Below are 25,223 nucleotides of genomic sequence, written 5' to 3'. Positions count from 1 at the left end.
AGGAAAGAACCCAACTACCTTAGATGCATTCATCTCAACACTCGCAACACTAGAAAGCATGTTAAGACTCACTTACCAGCCGGGATGAGATGAAAACTGTGGATCAATGTTTTGTCCACGGGGCAAAGTAACATAATTAGGAAAATTGGTTAAATTAGGATTGCTATATAAGATACAGTGCCAAAGTTCATAATGCCATCTTTGATGTAATCTTTTCTAGTTTTTCAGTGCAGGGCAGTAGAAAAAACGAATTTACAGGAAGTCGCTCTGAGTGTGGCACTTCTTTACGATCCCAAAGGGATTAAAGGACAGTATCCACTTGTCCTAGCTCAAATTTACATTTTGTTACAATCAGTCAGGGAACTTAGAGTCAAAGAACGTAAAGTATAAGTAAAAGATTCATATATTCATTTGAAATTTCAATGCTCCACGTTAGATTTCTGAAGAACGAATAAATTATTGTGGCTTCTCTCCGCGCTTCTGGTTAACGAAACACGGCAGAGAAGACCTACAACATAAACGGGATGCAGCTGGCAGCCGCAGCATGTGCATGCAGTGTTCAAAGGCCTCGTGTAAGATGGCCGATCATTTGAGTGGCGGTTTAGCTGCCGCTTGCTGTATAGTACAAGTGGGATTATACGAAGTATGCATCTAAGACTACCCAAGGTTACAGTCCTATTTTTCTATTACAAACTTACTTCAAATGTTTTGTTTGATTTAAGTTATTCCTGTAACTGTTCAAAACGAAGAGATTGATATTGAGAACACAATTTGTCACAAGGGTAGGCTGAGAATTAAGAAAAACAACAAATCTCCTGGTTTTATAGATGCCATCTTGTTTTTTAGTGATGTCACTGTCTGTGATGGTGAGACCGGGACTGTTCTTATCATGGAAATGCCACTGAGTGCAAGCTGCCCAGACCTTGAATAGAGAGTTCTCAACCACAATATTTTGGCAAAGAGGTTAAGCCACAAATAAATGAGTGAGGTTTGTGGCTGCCCAAATCAGTGAACACCTTGTTGGGGGGTGGGAGGGAGGGAGATTCACAAGGATTTTTTTTTAAGCACTCGCTACTTTAACAGAGCCAGTTTCCAAGCACTCAAAGTGTTTACCGATAAGAGACTAAGGGCCAGATGTAGGAAGCTAAATACCGAATCTGTGAACTTTCCGTTACAGACCGGTATTTAGCCCTTTCCAATGTAGGAGGCTGTAAATAAGGATTCGGTAATTTACCGATTCGTTATTTTAAGGAATCAGTATAATACTGATTCCTTATTTTAAGGCATCAGTAAATTACCGAATCCTTAAAACCTATGTAGGCAGCACCTCAGTGAGTGCATTTTTGCTTTAGGGATTCTCTATTTACCACCAATTACAAGTTGGTGGTAAATACCGAATACCTTTAAAAAGCAATTATTTGCTTTTTTCAAAGTGCCATGTGGCAGACATACATGCCCTTAGGGCATGTATGTGCACCACATGTGCACACATGCACGATTCAGGGGTGTAACAGGGTGTCAATGTGACACCCTGCCACCCTTGAATATGCTCCCGCTATTACCGATTCGGTATTTACAGAATCGGTAATAGTGAATGGCTTCCTACTCATTCCAGGGCCATAGGAATAAATGGGAAGGTATTCCTCATTACCAAATCGGTATTACTGATTCGGTAATAAGGAATATTACCGAATCGGTAAATTTTACCTATTTTTTACCTACATCATATTTACTGATTCTTAAATACCGAATCAGTAAAATTCGGTATTTAAGAATCGGTAAATTGAGATTACCTACAACGGGCCCTAAAGGTATCATAAGGAGATAGCGATGCCGAAGATTTTATTTCATATCAATCAAGTTACTTCCTGTGTAGACTTGGCTCACCAAATGCAGCAATAGCAGGCAGAAAAGGCTTACTTTAAGGTCCAGTACTGTCTAATCTATGTTTCTTCTAAACACTAGGGGATTCAACAAACTTTATTTTCGGTTTTAGAAATGGAAAAAACCATAAAAGTCATACATAGGACGCTTTTTGTAGCATGCTGCTGGGGTTCTGGACAAGGAGATTGAATTGGCTATTAGACGATTATCTCGCTCACCCTCCCACCCTTCCCTAGTGGTTTCGTCTGTTGCTCCATATGCTGGTTCCCATACTCAGTACCCTCAAGTAGGCTTGGTGGACAAATCTCAAGATATGCCTCAAGACCAGGCTGGGGGTATCGTCCCCCTTACACCAGTTGTTGTCACATGGGTCGGTGCCCAGTCGTCAATTTTTAGGTCAGCCCCTGACATGACCCCTGGCAATGGGTGGGGCCCAGGAGGTGCTAAGAGGAAGCGCCCCTCCGTTGGGGGCCCTTTTAAACGCAAAAAGAACATTGGATCACAGTCATCTTCAGCAGTCCACCCAGAAGTGCCTAACCTGGAAGCTATTTCGTTAGACATGCTCACAACAGCCTTGCTGTCAGCACTTGGAACTAAATTGGACCCCATCCCACTTCGACTTTCTGCACTGGAAAGCAAACTGTCTGCACTGATAGCCACTTGCAAAGGGCCCGTGTCCTTGTCTCCACAAGTATCCCTCCTACAAGGCCTATGATCTCGGCCACCATTTCCAGTCGCAGTAGTAATGGCACAGGAGCAGGAGACAGAGCATTGTCTATCACGAAGAAGCCTAGTCACATGGTAGGAGATACAACGGCACCTATTGCCCAGGACTGACCCTCAGCACCATCCAGCCAACCGGAGGGGGGCGGGGGCACCCAGAACACAGTATCTTTTCAGTCTCTGCAATCTCAGGGTTTTGAAGTGGGCGGATTGTACAGTTCCGATGATAGGTGGGAAGGGCTGGAAGCCATGCCCCCGGGGACTAGAATAACTATTATCCTAGTTTGGGCTCTATTCATCTCCTACCAGAGTCCACGACGCTTGTTTTTGACTTTTACCAGCTGAAAAATAAGGTGGTGCACTGGCTCAATTAAAACATTGCCCCTGGGCTTAGGGTGGAAAACCAAATTCTCATGGTGCGCCAGACACAGTGGGTTGGTAGCGCCAAGAAATCGTGGCTGGGGGACTGCATTATCGTCAATTTTAACAATCCAGTCATGGTAAACCGAATCTTAAGCACGGTTGCCCAGTCTAACTACAGCAATCTTGACACTCTCACTTGTATACTTCTACAGACCCAATTATTACCAACTACGGACCAGGTGCAAGCGGCTCCAAGAGGTGGGCCATAGGGGTCGTGTAGAGGGGATTATAGTGGTAAGCACAGCAAATAGGTTTACTCCTCTGAGCTCATAGGAAGATTGCGATTGACGATGTGTGGGTCCCTCGAACCCTGTGGCACCCGCATCCCAGGGAAATGTATCACCCCCGGAACAGGTATCGAGTGTGAATGGAGGGTGTAAATTTCTTTCTTGAAATATCGTGGGGCTGGAGAGTAAGATTGGGAACACCGAATGGTTGGCCCTTGTTAAGAGTTTTGATGTGATGTGCCTCCAGGAAACTTGGGCTGGAGACAATAATTAGCACCTGGATGGCTATAAAACCCTCTTTGTTCCAGCTACCCCATCTAGGTCAGGGAGAGCCAAGAGGGGGCTTATCACCTTTGTTTCTCTAGCTGTCCTTGGCATCTCCGCTCCCTGTAGGAAGGAAAATGCTACTTACCAGTGTGCGTCTGTTCTTGGCATGTAGAGCTGCAGAGATTCACACTCTGTGCATAGATCGCCATCTGGTGTGGGGCTCGGATGCTTGCACCTTGTTGTTGTCTTGGAAGAAGTCTTTTTAGTCACAAGATAGGTGACTTCTCCCTTGGACGATAGTGCGCATGGGCATCAACTCCATTCTCAGATTGTTTTTCGCCATGAAGGGAAATGATGGAGTTTGTAAGAAACAGAGATGTCCATGAGAATGTATCTAAGATAACACTGGAAGAGATACAGGTTCCGGGGAGGTGGGGGGCTTGTGAATCTCTGCAGCTATACATGCCAAGAACAGATGCATACTGGTAAGTAGCATTTTCCGTTCAAGGCATACGAGTCGCAGAATTCACACTCTGTGCATAGACTGACAGCTGTGTCTCCCCTAGCGGTGGTTGCCTGTATCTGTTGCAGTGGTTTGAAAAAGTGTTTGCCTGCACATCTACACAATAGTGTTTGGTGAAGGTGTATGTAGTGAAACATGTTGCTGCCTTACACATGTCTTCTAGGGGAATGTTCCATAAGAATGCCGTGGAAGCACCTAGTTGGCATGTTGAGTGCGCTCTAGGGGGAATTGTTAACATGCATTTTGATTTCTGATAGCATATTTGAATGCATTTTACTATCCACCTGGAAATTCCAGCATTGAAAATTGGGTTGCCTTTATGAGGTGGTGAGAAAGCCACAAACAGTTGTTTTGTTTTCCTAATGGCTTTAGTCCTGTCTATGTAATAAAGTAAAGCTCTTTCGACATTAAGCATGTGAAGACCTCTTTCCGCTACAGAATCAGAGTTTTGGAAAAATACTGGTAACTCTACTGATTGATTAAGATGGAATGGAGAAATCACCTTTGGAAGAACTGTTGGGTTTGTACTGAGAACCACTTTGTTGCGATGTATTTGTAAAAATGGTTCTTGTTCGGTTAAAGCCAGAATCTCACTTACTTTCCTGAGAGAGGTGATTGCGACAAGGAAAGCTACTTTCCATGTAAGGAATTGTAATTCACCTTTGTGTAAAGGCTCAAACGGGGGACCCATGAGCCTAGTAAGAACATTGTTTAGGTTCCACACTGGAGATGGTGGCAGTCTGGTTGGAATTATTCTTTTAAGGCCTTCCATGAAGGCTTTGATAGCAGGTACCCTAAACAATGACAAATGTTGCCTGTTTTGTAAGTAGGCTGCAAGAGCAGCTAGATGTAATCTGATTGATGAGTATGCAAGATTTCATCTTTGTAGATGCAGTAAATAGCAAATAATGTTCTGAATTGAAGCATCTAATGGGTCAATTTTGTTGTTATTGTAGTAAATGACAAATCTGTTCCATGTAGCTGCATAGCAAGCTCTAGTAGTCGGGTGTTTGGCTTCTTATTCATACAGTCCGTGGGAGGTTCAGGTAACCGAACTCTAAGATTTCCAGAGCCAGATTGCTAGATTCAATTGAGCTGGATCTGGGTGCCTTATCTCCCCATGGTTCTGCGTCAGCAGTTTTGGGGACAGATGTAGTTTTTGGTGTGGAACTATTGAGAGTTCCAGGAGTGTTGTGAACCATGGTTACCGTGCCCATGTGGGAGCAACCAGGATCATCTTGAGAGACTAATGTTTGAGCTGCGTATTACTAGTGGGATGAGTGGGAGTGGCGGAAAAGCGTACGCAAATCTCCCTGACCAGTTCATCTATATTGCATTGCCCTTGGACAATCGGTTTGGGAACCTGGCAGCGAAGGTGTGGCATTTTGCGTTTGAGTGTGTGGCGAACAGATCTATGTCTGGTTGGCCCCACATTTTGAAGAAAGGTTGAAGGACTTGTGGATGAAGTTCCCATTCGTGTATTTGTTGAGTCTCACGACTTAACAGATCCGCTATCTGATTGTTTACTCATGGAAGATGTTCTGCCAGGAGATATATGTTTTGTGTAATGGCCCACCTCCATATACTTTGCGCTAGGTGAGACAGTTGCAAAGAATGTGTTCCTCCTTGCTTTTGTATGTAGTACATTGCTGTCATATTATCCATCCGGACGTAGGCAGCCTTGTTGAGAAGATGTACTTGGAACTAGAAATGTTGTCAGTGGTTCTAGGTGATTGATGTGGAGCGCTTTTTGTTGAGTGGTCCACTTGCCCTGAATTGTGTGATTTAGGAGATGGGCTCCCCAGCCGGTGAGTGATGCGTCTGTTGTTAGCACTATTTGGGAAACTGGCTCTAAGAACGGCCGCCCTTTGGAAAGGTTTTTTGTGTTCCACCACTTCAGAGAGCGCTGTGTGCAGCTGTCTACCAACATCAGATCTGTAAGTTGTCCCTGAGCCTGATTCCACTGACATGCCAAACATGCTTGTAAAGGGCGAATAAGAAGTCTTGCGTGAGGTACGATGAAAATGCAAGAGGCCATCATCCCTATTAGCTGCATAAACACTTGTGCTTAGAGAGAGTGTTGAGGCTGAAACTGGGTGATGAGGGTTTGCATGCTGGCTATCCTGGCTGGATTGGGGTATGCTAGAGCTTTGCAAGTGTCTATTGTAGCTCCTAGATACTGATGTACCTAGGAGGGTTGAAGGTGTGACTTGGTGTAGTTTAGTGAGATCCCTAAGTCGTGTAATAGCTGGATCATTTGATAAGTGTGATGAACACACTGAGGTATGACTTGGCATTTAAGAGCCAGTCGTCCAGGTATGGAAATGCGTGGATTTGCTGCCTTCTTAAGTGCGCTGCTACTACTGCAAGGCACTTTGTGAACACCCTGAGTGCTGTGGTCACCCCAAATGGATGGACCTTGAACTGATAATGCTGGCCGTCCACTGTGAATCTTAGGTATTTTCTGTGAGCAGGGTGAATGGGAATTTGGAAGTAGGAGTCCTTGAGATCTAGTGTGGCAAGGAAGTCGCTTCTTTGAAGCAGTGGAAGGATCTGCTGAAGAGTGATCATGTGAAAATGATCTGATTGAACGTAGAAATTGAGAGGTCTGAGGTCCAGTATTGGTCTTAGAGTCCCGTCTTTTTTGGGGATTAGGAAATACAGGGAGTAAACCCATGTTCCTTGATGTTGTATGGGAACTGGTTATATTGCGTGCTTTTGAAGCAGTGAAAGAACTTCTTGTTTGAGGAGTGTTAGATGTTCCCCGGACATTGGACGCTGTTTGGGTGGTAAGTTGAGTGGAGTAGCAGAAAGTTCCAGGCAGTAACCATACCGGACAATATGTCTTACCCACTTGTCCATAGTGATGGAATTCCAGACAGGTAGGAACTGTGATAGCCTCCCTCCGACCGGAGTGGAATGGGCTGGAGGGAAGTCACTGCTTCCTAGCGGGGGAGGTGCGAGTGTTGTTGTTACCTCGACCTCTCCCTTTGTTGTTACTTTCCCTCCTCTTACTTTACCTCTAAAATATCCCCTACTGGGAGATGTTTGTGTGGTGTTTTTGTATGAAGAGGAAGCAGTGTCTGTACCAATGTTCTTGGATTATCCTCTGTAGAAGGAGCGGCGAAAGGAACCACGTATGGATGGAGAGACTGTAATGCTCCTATGGATTTAGCAGTCGCCGTGTCCGTTTTTATTTTTTGGTGTCTACAGCCGGTCCAAAAAGTTGTTGCTGATTGAACAGCTGGTTGAGGATAGTTGTTTGTACCTCCTGTTTGAAGCCAGAAATGTGCAACCAAGCATGTTGTCTGAGTAACATGCTAGTGTTAAAGGCCCTAGTGGCGGTCTCTGCTACATCAAGGGCACACTTGATTGATGCATTGGTTATTAATTTTCCCTCTTGGATGAGATCATTGGCCTTGGTCTTGTACTGATCTGGTAAATGTTGCAATAGGGTTTCTAGTTGGTTATAGTGAGCCCTATCATACCTAGCAAGTAATGCTTGTGTGTTGGCTATCCGCCAGTGATTAGCTGCTTGAGCAGCAACTCGTTTGCCGGAAGCATCTAATAATTTATACTTCTTGTCCGGAGGTTGTGCCTCACCAGAGGTCTGAGAATTAGCCCGTTTTCTAGCATTAGCTACCACCAGGGAATCTTAAGGGAGTTGACTTTTGATGTAGGCGGGATCATTGAGAGGAGGTTTATATTTTTTGTCAATTCTCAGATTGAGAATTCTAGCCCTAACAGGGTCTTTAAATATGTCAGGGGCATGTTTAATGACCCCTTTTAACATTGGCAGGGTTTGTACAGTCTTTAGTGACTGCTCAAAAGTGTCTGAATGCATTGAAACACCATGGTATGTAGCTGCCCTATTTACCAGCTTACTAAAACCAATATTGTCATCTGAGGGAGATGGCTACGTGGGGTATGCCTGGGGATCAGGGAGGTCTGCAGGGTCGACCGGGTCATCATAATCGTCCCAGTCGTACTGTGGTACGTCTGTTGGTATCAGGGTCTGTAAAAGGGTCATTGTTGCCTCTCCCATCCCCTAAATCATCATCGACCTGTGGTAATGGTGAGTTTGGTGGAAGTATAGGACAGTGTGGAGGAGAGATAGGATTGGTAGGAAGAACAGGAGAAGAGGGTTGTATAGGTTAAGTAGCACCGTTTTTTTACTTAACAGGCACTACAGGAATGCCTGGTGTATCCAGTTTCCTCTTCTTGTGTGGAACAGTAGACACATGTCCGGTTTCGGGTCTATGTGGAGTGTTTTTTTATTTGGATCGATAGGATCCGGTCGAAAAAGTTCTTCCTCTTCGGTAGACGCTTTCGGTGCCGATCTTTTCGGGTCCAAGCGAGGTTTGGATTTCTGCTCCGGAGCCTTGGAAGGTATTTTTGGATCCTTCTGCTTCGATGTGGAGGCGGAAATCTTTTTTGGTTCCAAATGTGTTGATTTCGGATCAGATGCCTTTTCTTTCGGCGTAGGGGTGGTCGACTACAGATGAAACAATACATGAAAAAAATGAAAAAACGGGCTGAATGGCAAGTTAAATATAAAATAGAGATTTTCATTGCTGTTGTATTCGTGGCTTTTACAGAACGCGAGAACCACACCGGATTTCCGCTCTGAGACTGGCGTCCTGATTGACTACAACAGTGGGGCATGGAGCAAATTCCATATTAAAGGTACATTGTCGCCCCTCGTGTTTAAATGTTCAATCATTCCGTTTGGGGCCAGATAGTGATTCATATTGTTTCTGTATTTGTGGCTTTTTACAGAACGCGAGAATTATTTTCGCACCGCTCGCGACTGACTTTACACCCATGTTAGGAGAAGAGGTTTCCATGCGAGCTTTTCAGTAATTATTGGCACGCTCAGCCCGAGCATAAGTAAGATTTCAACTTGCCATTCAGCCTGTTTTTTCATTTTTTTCATCTGTTGTTTCATCTGTAGTCAAGCCCGGAGCTAAAACTCTCTTTTTCCTCCACAGCCACGGTTCCAAACCTCGAGCCCCAATACAACCCTGTCTCGCCGACAGCCCTAAACTACAGCTGGATTAAAACACTTTTCCCACACCCCTCCAATTCGATTGAGGTAATTTCTCGTTTAGGGGGGGTGGCTTGGACTGAGGCTTTTAGAACAGACCGACAAGCACGGACAGAGGGGCAGTTACTAAACCTTGTTTGTATAATCGTTGTCCACAGATGCACACGTCTTCTTTTTTGATCGACTGAAACCATATCTGAAATAAGGTAGGAGGCGTCTAGGCGTGGCCTGATGCTTTTTTCGTTTCTTTGAATTTGTACATAATCTTAAGGATCTCCCTTGTATCCTCCTCCAGGTTTCTTCTGGTCCTGATGAGAACCGGAGAAAGCGTCCGGTTCAAAACGCGTCAACCTTTTTTGTTGTGGCCTGCGTTTTAATATAGTTGCATTTTCCCAGAAATTTTCATTGTCAAAATATAATTAAAATGTGTACAGGCAGAGGGATTTTGTTAAATTACTTTCAGGTCTGCCACACATCTTACGCTTAAATCCAAGTTAAGATTGCCCTTATTCATCCCGCAGGCCCTATATATATTTTTTATGTTATTCTCACTTTACGCTTTGGCACTATTTACCTTGGAGTATGTCTGTGTGTGTTTGTAGGCAAGTGTGAATTGTATCAGGTTTTGAGTCAGGTAACGAATGTGAAGGAGGGTGTTTATATTGGATTTCATTGTTCTGTCATTTGTGTGTCTACGTCGGTTCTTTCTTTTCACAATTAATGTCTTGTCACACATATCTAATATATTATCTTGGATGTTGTTCTTTTTGAAAATCTGAAAATAAAAAATAAATTTGACGGATTTATTCCATCGCAGGACTATAAATTGATGATTCTAGTCTGTTGACCAATTGTTTCAAGTTTATTCCTGGGCATTGTAAGTGCAGTGCTGCCATTAAGAATATATGGTGCTGGGAGCTTGTCATTACGAACTCCACAGCACCATAATGGCTACACTGAAGACTGGGAAGTTTGGTATCAAACTTCTCAGCACATTAAACCACACTGATGCCAGTGTGGTATTTAATGTAAAATGCACAACAGAGGGCATCTTAGAGATGCCCCTTGAAACTCGACCAACTCCTAGTGACCTGACTGAGTGGCTGCTTAGGCTGCCACCACCAGACATGTCTGTGGACCCCTGCGTTGAGAGCTTGCTGCTCTCGGGGGCCTGAAACAATGCACATCCTGGGAAGAGGTGCCAAGCTTCCTCCCCCAGGATAGGTAGGGTTCACGAAGGGGAAGCTTCAAAGGCATGCCACTTTTATGAGACTCTCCAGACCATTTGCCACATTTGGCAATGGGTCCCCAGTAGTTCTACACCCCACTTTGGGTGGGAGAACCAGCGGGAAAAACAAGTGCGAACGAGAGGTGTGCCTACCTCTGCCAACTCCACCCCTAATGTGGGGGACGCGAGGAGAAGCAAACCTTGAGTCCCCACCATCTTGAGGATGGGGGACCCAGCCAACCAGGGACAGGCTCCTGCCCCCCCCACTGGAGAGTGACAGAATAAGGGGTGTACCCACCCCAGGGAAGGGACCCATTGGTCCCTGCCCTTTACCTACCTGTAACGCCCCTAAATTTTGAATTTAGTGGCAGCCTGAACCTTCCTTCCTCAGATCCAGCAACAACAAGAAAAGAAGAGAAGAAGGATGAGAAGCCGTGCAGAGCTAACAAGAGGACGACGCCCACTGACTTGGCCCCAGCCCTACAGGCCTGTCTCCCCTTGCACCTGCTCCTGCGAAACCCCGGCCTTTCCAGCAGGCAGCACACTCACAAACCCCAGAGGACCTGCCTACCTTCACTTTCAAGACTGTTTCTCCTGTGAACACCGGACGTGTTTAAACTGCAGCTTCTGGTGCCAGCCAGAAACCGAGAATCCATCCCACGCCGCACCCGCCGCACCCGACCCGAGCTCGAGTGGAAAAACACCACAAGGAGGTACCCCCGGCGATCCTGACCCGAGATCCGGTGACCCATGACTTGCCTCAAGCCTCCAGAAGACGTCTGTAGCCTCAATCAAGAGGACTCCCCCTACCGTGACCGGAGCGGGTAAGAAAATCTGACGTCCAAAGGCACCCCTACATCTGACGCCCCACGGCCTTGTGTGCCTAACCCAGAGGTGCCTAACCAACCTACAAGATCCCAACTTACCACTCGAAGTGGTGGTCACTCCTGGAAGATCCTCGTCCACAAGCCTGCAGTGTTTCTTTGTCCCGGAGAATCTCCATTGAAATCAACAGGGCACCCGACCTCAAAACAGCCCCTGCGCCCGGCCGCCCCAGTGCCGCTGAGGGTGCACCTTTGGTTCCCAACTTGCCCTGAGCTAAACACTAGGAGCTTTGCTCTCACAATCCTGTGGCCTGCTTGCCAGGTGCCACCAAACGAAGCCCCCCTATCCTCCTTAGGATAACATTGGGCCTCAACACTCTGCACCCGGTCGTCCTAGTGCCGCTGAGGTGCAACAACAGTGCATCACTGACCCTGGGAGACCCCCTGAGTCTAACCCCAGAACCTTAACTACCACAGTCAATTACTTACCTGAGAACCGTTAACCTGGTTTCTCTCCATAGGATAACATGGACACTTTTTCTCCAAAATGTTTCAAAGTGTGGAGTTTTGAAATCTAAAAATATTTTTTTAAATGCACAAATAACCAAAACGTGTTTACTTACCTGTTTCAAGGGAATGTCCCAGTGCTGAATCTAGGTATCCCCAGCGATACAAAAGGGGATGATGGACGGAGCATTTGAGCAAATCAAACACTCACCCCCAGTCAACTGAGCTGGGTTTAATCCATCACCGTCTTTAGCTCACTCCACCACCCCGTTCAGACATGGCCATATGCAAATCAATATGACCCTGTGCCTCATGGGAACAGTCTTGATCTGTGTTCATACAAGTAAATTATTACCGCAAAGTATTTTTATGCTTACCTGTGCCAGGCTTGCTTGGTTCTAGAAATAAAACAACAGTATATTTTTTTATACAAAAACAATTGGTCTAGAGTTCAGTTCTTGGGTGTGTGAATTCATTGGCTGACTGAGTGGGTACATCAAATGCTTAACACAGTCCTGATACTGCCTTACTGCCCGACCAAGCTACCACTTTAGAGAGTAAGGTTCTATCTAACTTTAACCTCTGCCTACCTCTGGAGACCCTTGGACTCTATACACACTATACCTCACTTTGGTGCAGTATACAGATCCAGTTTCTTACAATACCTCACTGTGTGTCTCTCTCAATTTACATGTGATGTTGTTGCCTAGTGGAAGGAGCAAGCTGCTCTGGTAACTTCTTCAATGCGGGAGTTACACACCCGGATGAGGGAAATATAACTCTGCTGGGGTCTGTACTTCAGCATAGCATCTTGAAAGGTCAGAGTTATCACTACAATTTTTTTAACAGGGGATTTTAACACTCATGTGTAGGGACATCATGCAAGGAGGAGTGGAAGCTATAGGCTGTGCTCGACAAGCAGGCTTACACATGGAACATACTCCCAAGGGTATTGAGCTTAACTCCGTCTTGCTTGAATTTGATCTAACATCTGTAATAAATAAGCTGCCTCCGGGGAAAACAGACATTACTCCCACCTTTATTGGGAGAGGGTGTGAGACCGTTATTGAGTTCACCTTTGTATATACCCCCTTTTACTCTCTGATTACCGATTTTTCTGTGCAGGCGAGTGAATGTAGTGACCACAACCCCATTTGTGTCTCAACTTGCTGGACCCTAACACTAGGACAAACCAAGATGGGCGGGGGGCTAGTGTCCCCCTTAACAAGGTGGAAGCGGGAAAGAGCGTAAAGTGGGGGTGTATTGTCCCAGAGCTACTCCACGAGTCCCTTTTAACTCGCTGTCACAGCAAGTTTGCCACCAGCCTCGACGATGAAGCAAGTGCTCCCGACATCATGGGTGCATTTGGATCCATGTCTACTGTCATAAGGAACTTTCTACGGGGCCTGTTAACAACCAGGTCCAAGATGGTTTGACTCTGCGTGCTCCCAGGCTTCCAGGAACCTGAGACAGGCCTTGGGTGTTAAGCCCTGAGACCGGGTGGCAGTCAACGGACTACGAAGAGCATAAAAGGCTGCTCTAGCAACTCGCGAGTCTGTCCTGAAGGAGGAGGCCTGGATCAATTTGGTGGAGGCTAGTACACTGCGTAATAGCTCAAAGTTCTGGGGCATTATTAACAGCCCATTTCTATCTGGAAATAATGCTAATTTACTGGATGCCCAAATCACAGAGGACGATTGGGTACATAATTTCGAGGGTATATTCCAGTCGGATACCCCTCCAATTGAGGGGCAGGAAAGGGTGGAAGGCAAGTCGGAACTTATTTTCACCATGCAAGAGGTGAGAGGCGGTATTCTGGGTCTCTCTAAAAACAAGGCCACCGCGCAGGATGGGATCCCACCAGATCTCTACATCGCCCACTTAAAAACCTGGCTGCCTGTCCTCACAGCTGTTATCAATGCTGCAGTCCAGATTGGCCGCACAGATTCTTGGGCTTTATCGATTATAGTCCCGGCATTTAAAAAGAGAGATCGGTACAGTACCTATTGTTATAGGCCCATTTCTCTGCTGGACTCTGTGGTGAAGGTGGTGGGCCGCATGGTACATGACACACTTGCATCATGGGTTGAGGAAAACAACTTTTTATCCGATATCCAAAACGGCATTTGCCCAGGTCGTTCCACTGTGGAACAGTGTTTAAACCTGTACATGGTTCTGAACAAATACACCGTGGCTCGTTCCAGCCCCATATACCTAGCCTTCATGGACCAGTTCTCAGCATTCGACTGTGTCAATAGGTCCAAGCTGTGGCAGTTGATGTCCTCCATTGGCATAGACAGTAACATAATTTTATTTCTGAGGGATCTTCACCGTGATAATAATCACTAGGGGATTCATTTACAGGGTAGCATAGTATCCCTTACAATAACTCCAGGAGTCACAGTCCACACAATGTACATGCGTTGTTTCCCCCTAATTCCAACTTAACATGTATCCCCAATCACCTGCCCAAACCTCTCCCTGCTGATGCCAATGTGGTCCTCCGTCATCCCACAGACCATATTTTTGGCCCCTTTGAAACTGACCCATAGTATAAAAATGCTGCAGTTGTAAATACATATCAACTACCATTTGTTGTGATTGAAACATTTTATTGAATAATAAAACCTAATAAACATAAGCTGATTTTTAAAGCAAAACAAAACATCAGTTGCCATACACATAAGAGACAAACGTTGTACATAGAAGTCAACAAACTGTAACACAGAAAAGTTATGTAGAGCACAATTCTTAATTTCGGGCAATCTTTAAAGTTCAACAATAGAAACGTTCATAAAGAACAGGAAAGGAAACAAAGAAGGTAGGATACAGTGGTTTCATTAATGTAATGCTTCCTACATATAGAAAAAGAAATACTAATTATTTTCCTTAAGTAATACAGTCCTCACATTAAAATACTAAGAGAAATATATTGAACAATGAACATTTCAGGTGTAATTAGAATTCAATTTGAATATTTTAACCTCCTCAGCATTATTTGACTCATGATTACAACCTGAAGGCTTTCTGGAAAGGAACCGCCTCATGGGGTTAAAAATCACATATTTTCCAACAATAGGATTACAATGAAAAACATGAATTTCAATTCAATTTATTGATTTAGGCCTTTTTGGAGATCAACAATTTTAAATAAATTTTAAATCAAGCGCACGATTACCAAAAAGGCGTCCTGGCACTAGTTGAAACCTGACAGTACGGGATATAAAATACCTAAACATTGGCCTAGCAGTTAGATGAGAACATTAAACTATGGGCTGAAAAGAAAAGACTTATGTTCCTTCCTGAACTTCAATAGTTTAGGCTGACCTCAAATGATTGGATAGAGTTCCACCATTTGGAGGCGGAGTAGGAGAAACGTCTCCCTCCCCAATGGACACTTTTTATTCTGGGTACACATACATGCCTTGTATTGCTGGACCATAGAGTACGAGAAGGGGCATATCATTTGAACATCTTGTAGGAAGCGAGGGCCAACCTGATGCAGTGCCTTATGGGCACAAAAAACACAGTTGATGGACAGAATGTAGAACAATGTCATTCATTCACCCCAGTACAAGGATCTGGGCCTAAATCCATCGTTTTTTTGCACTCCACACCACCCTGGGTTAGACACTGGCTATATGCAAATCAGCTCTGACCCTGTGCCTCATGGGAACAGTCCAGTCCGAACTACCAAGCCATGTCTTTCCCAGACCGGAATCAAGCATCCAAGGACCGGTTTCTGGCTATCAGCCTTTATCAGCCTGGATAGCTTGACTCCAGTAGTGTGGAGAGCCTGGGACTCACGTCTGAGCATACCCAGCACACTCGGGGTGAAAATTGCAAAAAACACAGTTGATGGACAGAATGTAGAACAATGTCATTCATTCACCCCAGTACAAGGATCTGGGCCTAAATCCATCATTTTTTTGCACTCCACACCACCCTGGGTTAGACACTGGCTATATGCAAATCAGCTCTGACCCTGTGCCTCATGGGAACAGTCCAGTCCGAACTACCAAGCCATGTCTTTCCCAGACCGGAATCAAGCATCCAAGGACCGGTTTCTGGCTATCAGCCTTCATCAGCTTGATAGCTTGACTCCAGTAGTGTGGAGAGCCTGGGACTCACGTCTGAGCATACCCAGCACACTCGGGGTGAAAATTGCAAAAAACACAGTTGATGGACAGAATGTAGAACAATGTCATTCATTCACCCCAGTACAAGGATCTGGGCCTAAATCCATCGTTTTTTTGCACTCCACACCACCCTGGGTTAGACACTGGCTATATGCAAATCAGCTCTGACCCTGTGCCTCATGGGAACAGTCCAGTCCGAACTACCAAGCCATGTCTTTCCCAGACCGGAATCAAGCATCCAAGGACCGGTTTCTGGCTATCAGCCTTCATCAGCCTGGATAGCTTGACTCCAGTAGTGTGGAGAGCCTGGGACTCACGTCTGAGCATACCCAGCACACTCGGGGTGAAAATTGCAAAAAACACAGTTGATGGACAGAATGTAGAACAATGTCATTCATTCACCCCAGTACAAGGATCTGGGCCTAAATCCATTGTTTTTTTGCACTCCACACCACCCTGGGTTAGACACTGGCTATATGCAAATCAGCTCTGACCCTGTGCCTCATGGGAACAGTCCAGTCCGAACTACCAAGCCATGTCTTTCCCAGACCGGAATCAAGCATCCAAGGACCGGTTTCTGGCTATCAGCCTTCATCAGCCTGGATAGCTTGACTCCAGTAGTGTGGAGAGCCTGGGACTCACGTCTGAGCATACCCAGCACACTCGGGGTGAAAATTGCAAAAAGCACAGTTGATGGACAGAATGTAGAACAATGTCATTCATTCACCCCAGTACAAGGATCTGGGCCTAAATCCATCGTTTTTTTGCACTCCACACCACCCTGGGTTAGACACTGGCTATATGCAAATCAGCTCTGACCCTGTGCCTCATGGGAACAGTCCAGTCCGAACTACCAAGCCATGTCTTTCCCAGACCGGAATCAAGCATCCAAGGACCGGTTTCTGGCTATCAGCCTTCATCAGCCTGGATAGCTTGACTCCAGTAGTGTGGAGAGCCTGGGACTCACGTCTGAGCATACCCAGCACACTCGGGGTGAAAATTGCAAAAAACACAGTTGATGGACAGAATGTAGAACAATGTCATTCATTCACCCAAGTACAAGGATCTGGGCCTAAATCCATCGTTTTTTTGCACTCCACACCACCCTGGGTTAGACACTGGCTATATGCAAATCAGCTCTGACCCTGTGCCTCATGGGAACAGTCCAGTCCGAACTACCAAGCCATGTCTTTCCCAGACCGGAATCAAGCCTCCAAGGACCGGTTTCTGGCTATCAGCCTTCATCAGCCTGGATAGCTTGACTCCAGTAGTGTGGAGAGCCTGGGACTCACGTCTGAGCATACCCAGCACACTCGGGGTGAAAATTGCAAAAAACACAGTTGATGGACAGAATGTAGAACAATGTCATTCATTCACCCCAGTACAAGGATCTGGGCCTAAATCCATAGTTTTTTTGCACTCCACACCACCCTGGGTTAGACACTGGCTATATGCAAATCAGCTCTGACCCTGTGCCTCATGGGAACAGTCCAGTCCGAACTACCAAGCCATGTCTTTCCCAGACCGGAATCAAGCATCCAAGGACCGGTTTCTGGCTATCAGCCTTCATCAGCCTGGATAGCTTGACTCCAGTAGTGTGGAGAGCCTGGGACTCACGTCTGAGCATACCCAGCACACTCGGGGTGAAAATTGCAAAAAACACAGTTGATGGACAGAATGTAGAACAATGTCATTCATTCACCCCAGTACAAGGATCTGGGCCTAAATCCATCGTTTTTTTGCACTCCACACCACCCTGGGTTAGACACTGGCTATATGCAAATCAGCTCTGACCCTGTGCCTCATGGGAACAGTCCAGTCCGAACTACCAAGCCATGTCTTTACCAGACCGGAATCAAGCATCCAAGGAGAAGCGGCGATATACCATCCTGATAAGACCATGGTAATTAACTGGAACGGTTGAAACATTGACTATACAGGGACTATTTCATATAAATGATATCTTCTAAGAATCGCCTTTGCTTAACTTGTATTGTACAAAAGTATTTACACCCCTGTTTCTGTGTGAAAAATGTGGATCGGACTGTTTTATTATCATATCACTTTCAACTTTAGCACTGCGCAGTCATCCCTCAACGATTTATATATACACTTGCTGCTGAGAACACAATTAGAATTTTTGGAATTGAAAAGACTTCATCTGAATTCTAATCTTGATAAAAATGGTGAATTAATATCTGCCCAGGGCCTGCATATGTGATACAGACCTCTGAGATAATGAACTCACAGACCTTTGTAGTTGTTCACAGTGCACATGGGAAGTGCTTCTATGCATCTACGCTTGTCACTTCTGGAGCAGGATGATGGGACACTGAGCTGCATGATGTTTCCTACTGTGTGCAGCAGGACTACTTTAAAGTTTGAGGATCCAGTCTGGCGTGTGGGGAATATTCACACGGTAAGGAATCTGTAGGTAAAGGAGTATCCACCAGAAAGAGCGTTACTGAAGGCAAGTAACTGGTTTGTTATGTTTTCCTGCTGTTGTATATTATCTAATTCCGGGTGGTGAATTCCGCTTGCAGAGTTTCGCGTACTCCGCGGAGCTCGCGGAGTTCCTAAAAACTCTGCACCGTGGAGCGTAGCAAGGTTTTTTTTCACGCTTGCGCTCTTCAACGTCATGTACTGGAGCGAGGAAAATCCACCTCCTGATGAGATTTTCCTTGCTCACGCTCGCCAAGGTCTAGTTGGCGAGCAAAATCCACTTCCTGGCGAGATTCGTTGTCGGATTTCTCAACGCGAAAGGTCGCGGCAGGTCACTAGCACCTGCGTTGAGAAACCTTCCTTCGCATTGACAAAGCTGCCGCTCGAGTAAAGCAGTTGCACCCTCTTGCGCTGCACATGATGCCATTCACGATTAATTTTACAGGGCATGACAAACAATCGGAGATCAAAATCACCACGAACGGCATGACCCTAACACACTATGCTGCTCGTAGAACTCCACGTAGAGCGGCGGAGTTTTTTTTTACACTTCGCGGAGTTCTTCATTGAGGAACACCGCCTAGGTTTAATCTTATCATGAAAATATAGATTTCAGTCATATGTTAAGAAACAAGGGTGAGTAGAAACCTTTTGAGTGGAGAAAATTTAAGGCATTAATATTGTGAATTTTTTGGTAATTAGTTGATTTTTGCAAGTACTAACACTTCTCTGTGTGAAGTAAAGACCTTGAGAGTTTTGTAACTTTAAGATACTTAAATTGTGGATTCTGTTGCAATTAAAACATTTTCAAGACCTGAAATTTCTTTGGAGGTTGCATGCGGGCAGCCTAAGTTATCCTGCAAGAGTTTCTTGATGAATCCTATTGCAACTACAACATGTGCTCTCTCATGTAAAGTAAGGTTGTTAGAAGCTTTTCTGCAACTCAAGATACGCCTCACTTTTCACCTCATGTGGATGCATTTCTCATGTTTAGTGAAATCTCCTTTCTGAGTATAACGTTTCTGGCTTTCCCCTCCTGCATAAGGCTTTAGTCCGGTGTGAATTCTCTCACGTGAAGTGACATTGTATTCAAGACTAAACCTTATCTGACATTCAGAACACACAAGGCTTTTTCCCCCCATGTGAGTTGGTTCATGTCAAGTGAGAAGTAATTTGTAACCAAAACTTTGCTTGCATTTCGAGCACTCATAAGGTTTTTCCCCAGAGTGGGATCTCTCATAAAGCATAACTCTGTCTTTCAGATTCAACCTTTATGGCATAAGGATTTTCTCCAGTGTGGAGTTTCTCATGGTGAGATAGCGTTTTTCTCTGTAGCTTTTCTGGCATTCAGAGCACTCAGGAGGTTTTTCATCAGTATGGAGTTGCTTATGGTTAGAGAGGCTGTGCCTATCAAATAGGAATTTCTGGCATTCACAGAAATTGGTAATGTTTTTCCCCTGAGTGCGTCTGCTCATGTAGTGTGAGATTGTGTTTAAAACTGATGCTTTTCTGGCATTTGGAGCACTGAATAATTTTTGATGGTGCGTTTTCTTAAGGTGCATGTAACTATCTCTACCTCTGAATCTTTTCTGACATTTAGAGCACTGATGTTTTTCCCTCAGTGTGGATTCTCACATGTGCAGTGAGATCAGGTTTACGGATGAAACATTTTTGGCATTCGGAACACTGATAAGGTTTTTCCCCAGTGTGGGTTCTTATATGCTGAGTGAGATTGCGTTTATCACTGAAACATTTGTTGCATTCAATGCACTGATAAGGTTTTTCCCCAGTGTGGGTCCAAGTATGTTTAGTGAGTCTTCTTTTGTCATAGAAACATTTCTGGCATTCAGAGCACTGATAAGGTTTTTCCCCAGTGTGGGTTCTTATATGATGAGTGAGACGGCTTTTATTACTGAAACATTTGTCGCATTCAATGCACTGATAAGGTTTTTCCCCAGTGTGGGTCCTAGTATGTTTAGTGAGTCTTCCTTTGTGACAGAAAAATTTCGGGCATTCAGAGCACTGATAAGGTTTTTCCCCAGTGTGCGTTTTTATATGCAGCGTGAGCCTGTTTCTGTCAATGAAACATTTCTGGCATTCAGAGCACTGATAAGGTTTTTCCCCAGTGTGGAATCTCAAATGTGCAGTTAGAAGTGATTTAAGTTTGAAATGTTTTGGGCATTCAGAGCACTGATAAGGGTTTTCCACAGAGTGGGTTAATGCATGTCGATATAGACTCCGTTTGATACTAAACCTTTTCTGGCATTCAGAGCACTGATAAGGTTTTTCCCCAGTGTGGATTCTCATATGCTCAGTGAGATAAGATTTACTGCTGAAACGTTTTGGGCACACTGAGCACTGAGAGAGGTTTTTCCCAGTGTGGATTATCATATGTTCAGTGAGATTAGATTCACAGCTGAAACTTTTTGGGCACACTGAGCACTGAGAGAGGTTTTTCCCAGTGTGGATTCTCATATGTTCAGTGAGATAAGATTTACGGTTGAAACCTTTTGGGCATTCAGAGCACTGGTAAGGTTTTTCCACAGAGTGGGTTAATGCATGTCGATATAGACTTGGTTTGATACTAAACCTTTTCTGGCATTCAGAGCACTGATAAGGTTTTTCCCCAGTGTGGATTCTCACATGTTCAGTGAGATGAGATTTCCAGCTGAAACTTTTTGGGCATTCAGAGCACTGATGCTTTTCCCCAGTGTGGATTCTCACATGTGCAGTGAGACTAGATTTAAGGCTGAAACATTTTTGGCATTCAGAGCACTGATAAGGTTTTTCCCCAGTGTGGATTCTTATATGCTCAGTGAGATAATATTTACTGCTGAAACTTTTTTGGCATTCAGAGCACTGAGAGATGTTTTTCCCAGTGTGCATTCTCTCAAATTCAGTAAGATGAGATTGATGGCTGAATCTTTTTTGGCACAGGTAACTTATTTCCCCAACTTGGGTTATTTTGCTTTGATTGAGGCGGGTTTGAACACTGAATTTGTTCTCACAGCATGTGTTTTTATAAGGTGTATTCCTAGAGTTACATTTAGTTTTCTCTTGCTTATATGCCACGGTACGAGTGAACCCGATTTTAGAGTCGGGCTTGTTTAGATAATGTTCAGTATTTATCTCTAAAAGAAATTGTGTGTAATCTTGTTAACACTTGAATTGAGCAAAATATGTCTCGATGCAGCCCTCTAACACCTGTCGAAATGTTTCTAGCCGATAATAGTCTCTTGGTTATAGCCTCTCCGGCAGCAACTTATTTTGTGACTGAAGTTTTTCTCAAATCTATTTGTATAGGTTCTTAGCAATGCAGTGATAAGGTGTTAGTCAGATATTTAATGATTAAACTGAGAAGTACCTTTTTGCACTGGCGTAATGGCAGTAACTGAGAACATTAGAACATGCACAGTACTATTGTGGCTCACCAGTCGCAGAAAATCAGTTCCGTTTACCCTTTCTATGTTTGGTGTAAGGTGTAGTTCTGAAGACGAGGATTTATTTACATTAGCTATAGCGCAATGGTGCTCATTTAATCCATTTTTATATTTAACAGTTTTACATATCACTCCTGCACAACAGAATGTTGAGGCGATTTACATAGAATTACAGAACAGTACACATTAAAAAGGAAACAATCTGAGATGGTCATGAAAACAATAAAGTGGTGAATTTTTAAGGTTTTCGCAAGAGTAAGCAGAGTGGGTCAAGGTATACTATCCAGAGGCAGATAGTCTCAAACTTGTGTAACTGGTTAAAAACGGTTCTTGAACAAAGGCGATTTTCCAATCTTTTGGTTGTTAACGTGTCAGCTTCGGAGTCTCCTTTTAGAGTCTTTTCTTTGATGGTTTGCAGAAGAAACCTTTTGTTATATCTTTCTTTTATGCAGTGTGTGCTTCCTCTCTGGAATTACATGATGCTTTAGATCATGTGTGCTTTAGATGTACGTTATTCTGTCATGCTGAAGCAATTTGTCTTTCTGATAATATTTCAGATGAGGATGTTGTGATTGGTCTTTCTGGGAATATTTCTGATGCTGTGTGGACAGATATGACTTTGCTCTGGGTTAATGAAATGCTAAATTTGAGACTTCACTTACAGGTATAGAACTTTCCTCAGCTCCCACTTCCTCGCCACACCTAGATTTTGGAAATTGTTTAAACGTAGAATGCTGCATGTCCTTCAGTTTTTCAAAATAATCCTTCTTATGGCACTAACATTCAGTTGCCTGGTGCTAAATCTTGCTTTCTTCGTCCGTAATTTCAATCACCTATAGTATTAAAATTAAATAGTTAATACATAATACATGTAAATTTCCCCATAAATAATTTACAAGCCACATCAATGCAGAATTGCAGAAATTTGAAAATGTTGAGCTGTTCTTCAGACAGAGCAGAGTGTAGAATGGTAGCCTGCGAGTACTTTGATGTAGGAGTGAGGATTTGTAGAATTTCCAACATTTTATTAAGCTCACAAAGGATACATGTACCCTATGGACTTGTAACATAGAATCCCAAAGCAGAAATTAAAGTCATATGGACTGGCACCAAACAGATATTTAAAAAAGAATACGGACACGGACAACAGGTGTTTTCCCCTGCCCTGAGTTACCACCTACTGGTATCAGGTATCCTGACTTTTGAGTTCTGGCCTCTGCCGCACACAAATCTATTGTGTGCTGCGAGGACTATGCCTAGACCTATCCCTCAACTATGGTCCAGAGTATGAATCAAGGGCAATGAAATTAAGGCGTTCTTTCATGTGTTCATTTTATTCCACCTGATTATCAGTTGGTAGGTTTTTTTCCCCCCGTTATCTGGGGATTCGCCTGTATCGTTCACCCGCCGACATCTTTGAGGGCAATCATGGCAAGGTTCTCGCTGGCATCCGCGCCTCAGTGGGCTTCTGGAAACACTTCCCACTAGCCGCCATCGGGCGAGTAGCCCTGGCAAAAATGATCATTGTCCCTCGCTTACTGTATTATTTCACCAACCACCCGGTGGTGCCTCCCAGAAGTTTTTTCCGCGAACTGGACTCGCTGCTCTGCACCCTTATATGGGGAAATGGTCGGCATAGAATAGCCCTCGCCAAACTTAGACTATCCACCACACAGGGGGGCCTGGGTGCCCCCTACTTCGAATCGTACTTCCTAGCAGCGCAACTTCAGTGGCTTTCGTATTGGACTCCTGGGAGGCAGTCCCCCTGGGGACATTCCACAGGCCAAAAACACACAAGGTGCAGTTCAGATATGCTGCGCTATCCTTGCTTCTAGCCAAAAGGAACATAGCCATGCAATGGCGCGCGCCAGCTGGACCCTCACTAGAGACGTGGGCGGGCGCAGTGAGAAAGTGGACTGCAGCGGAAGAGGATGCCCTTCGGGAGGAGGAAGCTACAGGTCAGCGCAAGCGTCCTATCTCCCTAGAATGGGCCACGCTATCCCACGAATCTCTGTCAGATCAACAGCGTGATACCCCAAGCCCCTCCCAACACGCCCGCGCCCCGGACGGCATCGATGCCCTCATAGGGAATAATCGACATGCCCCCCCCCCCATTTCCGAATCCACCCCTCCGGCCTCCGCTCTGTTCTACTCCACTCTTCCCCCCCCCCACGATTTTTTTACTCCGTAGATGCGCTCAGTGCAATTCGCCTGCCCAGCTCCCTTGGCTCAGTCCACATCCCTCTCGCCCACCCTCCTCCCCAGTTAGTTCATTCCCCTCCGGGGCTTTCTCTTTTCTCTTTTCTCTCTCCCTCCCTTCGCAGGGACACTGCTCTCTTTACCAAGTTCCCTCACCCCACACGTAGTCCCCCTGTTTCTTTCCACCAAATTCTCCTTGCGCTCAAGCTACATCAGTTCTAAGCAGTCCATGCCCCTACTCCACGCGCCTGTGGAATATTGTATACATCTAACGGGCATGTCTGTACTATTGTATCACCTTCGTCGCATTATTATGTACTGTGAACATTATTTCCATTAACAAAAATCAATAAAAAGGTTTTACAAAAAAAAAAATCAGTTGTTGGGTTTTTCTGCACCTGGATGTAATCGGGTGCAGAAAAACAGGACACCATTTTTTTCCAGACAGAAAAATTAGACTGAAAAGACGCACAAGACTCTGGGTGCAGCAGAAGCAGCCAAGGCTTATCCTGGTTTTTTTACTAACTGGGGGAAACCCACAATTCTTCCCTCTGTTAGAAAATGCTTTCCTCTTCCCTCCCCTGCTTCACCCATCTCCCCCCAACCAAACACATGCATATATCTACCACCTGCTTAAAACAAGTGGTAAATAAAAGAAGAAAAACACTATGAAATAGTGAATGGCATGTGGTATGACGGGCAGGAGAATCTGTTCCTCGTGGCAACTCCCCAGTCCATAGCGCCAAACTAGTAACTGTACGTTACTGGGGTAAATCTACCACAAAACAATTACATGAGATTTTTCTGCCACCCCAGTACTGTGCAACTTCTAACAAGGGACTATGAGAGGTTTTGGAACGGTCCTGGGACCTGGAGGGTCACACCAAGTGTGCCCTCATTTAAGGCAGAGGACTGTCATGGGTTTACCAGATAGAGCAGTGGTGGCAATGCACCCTGTTGTAAGGATCAATAGCCTGATAAGATCTTTGCATCATGGTCAGTGGAGGGGCTTTCTACTGACACACCCATGTTATGCTCCATTTCTATGCCTGTGCACAGACTTTGCACTAGCATCAAGTGCGTGATTAGGGTGTTGGTGTGCGTAGCATAAATGCAATGTGAGAGTGCGACAGAGTAAACTGCATCTCCTGCCTGCCAGTTGTGTATACAAGTGGGACCATCTATCCCTCATTTATACCCGAGTTCAAAGTCCTCTGTTACCAAGGAATAATGTGCTCTACAAAGTACTCAGGTGCCTGCTGTGACACCAGGGATGGTGTCAGCCTGACAGTTTATCTAAGTTGAAGGGACATCATCTGAAGGCTGAATTACTTAATGGAGAAGCTGTGT

General features: G+C 44.8%; 1 protein-coding gene across 5 annotated transcripts in view; it reads right to left on the bottom strand.

Annotated features, from left to right (window-relative positions):
• LOC144752729 (uncharacterized) overlaps positions 1-25,223 on the bottom strand; it is a 135,216-nt gene that overhangs the window by 34,104 nt on the left and 75,889 nt on the right. For 2 of the 5 annotated variants that reach the window (XR_013594154.1, XR_013594162.1), the window contains exon 6: positions 22,337-22,507. Coding sequence is in view for 3 of the 5 variants with exons in the window: in XM_078640615.1 (XP_078496741.1) it covers positions 19,831-21,120 (1,290 nt within the window). In the remaining 2 variants the exon portion in view is untranslated. Of the gene's footprint in view, positions 1-14,244; positions 22,508-25,223 lie in introns of those variants that run through there. The other 3 variants (XM_078640711.1, XM_078640666.1, XM_078640615.1) reach the window with 2 other exon arrangements.

This window comes from Lissotriton helveticus, chromosome 1_1, assembly GCF_964261635.1.
Source record: "Lissotriton helveticus chromosome 1_1, aLisHel1.1, whole genome shotgun sequence".
Classification (NCBI taxonomy): Eukaryota; Metazoa; Chordata; class Amphibia; order Caudata; family Salamandridae; genus Lissotriton; species Lissotriton helveticus.
Note: the sequence above shows the minus strand (reverse complement) of the source record. Positions and strands in the feature narration are given on the sequence as shown.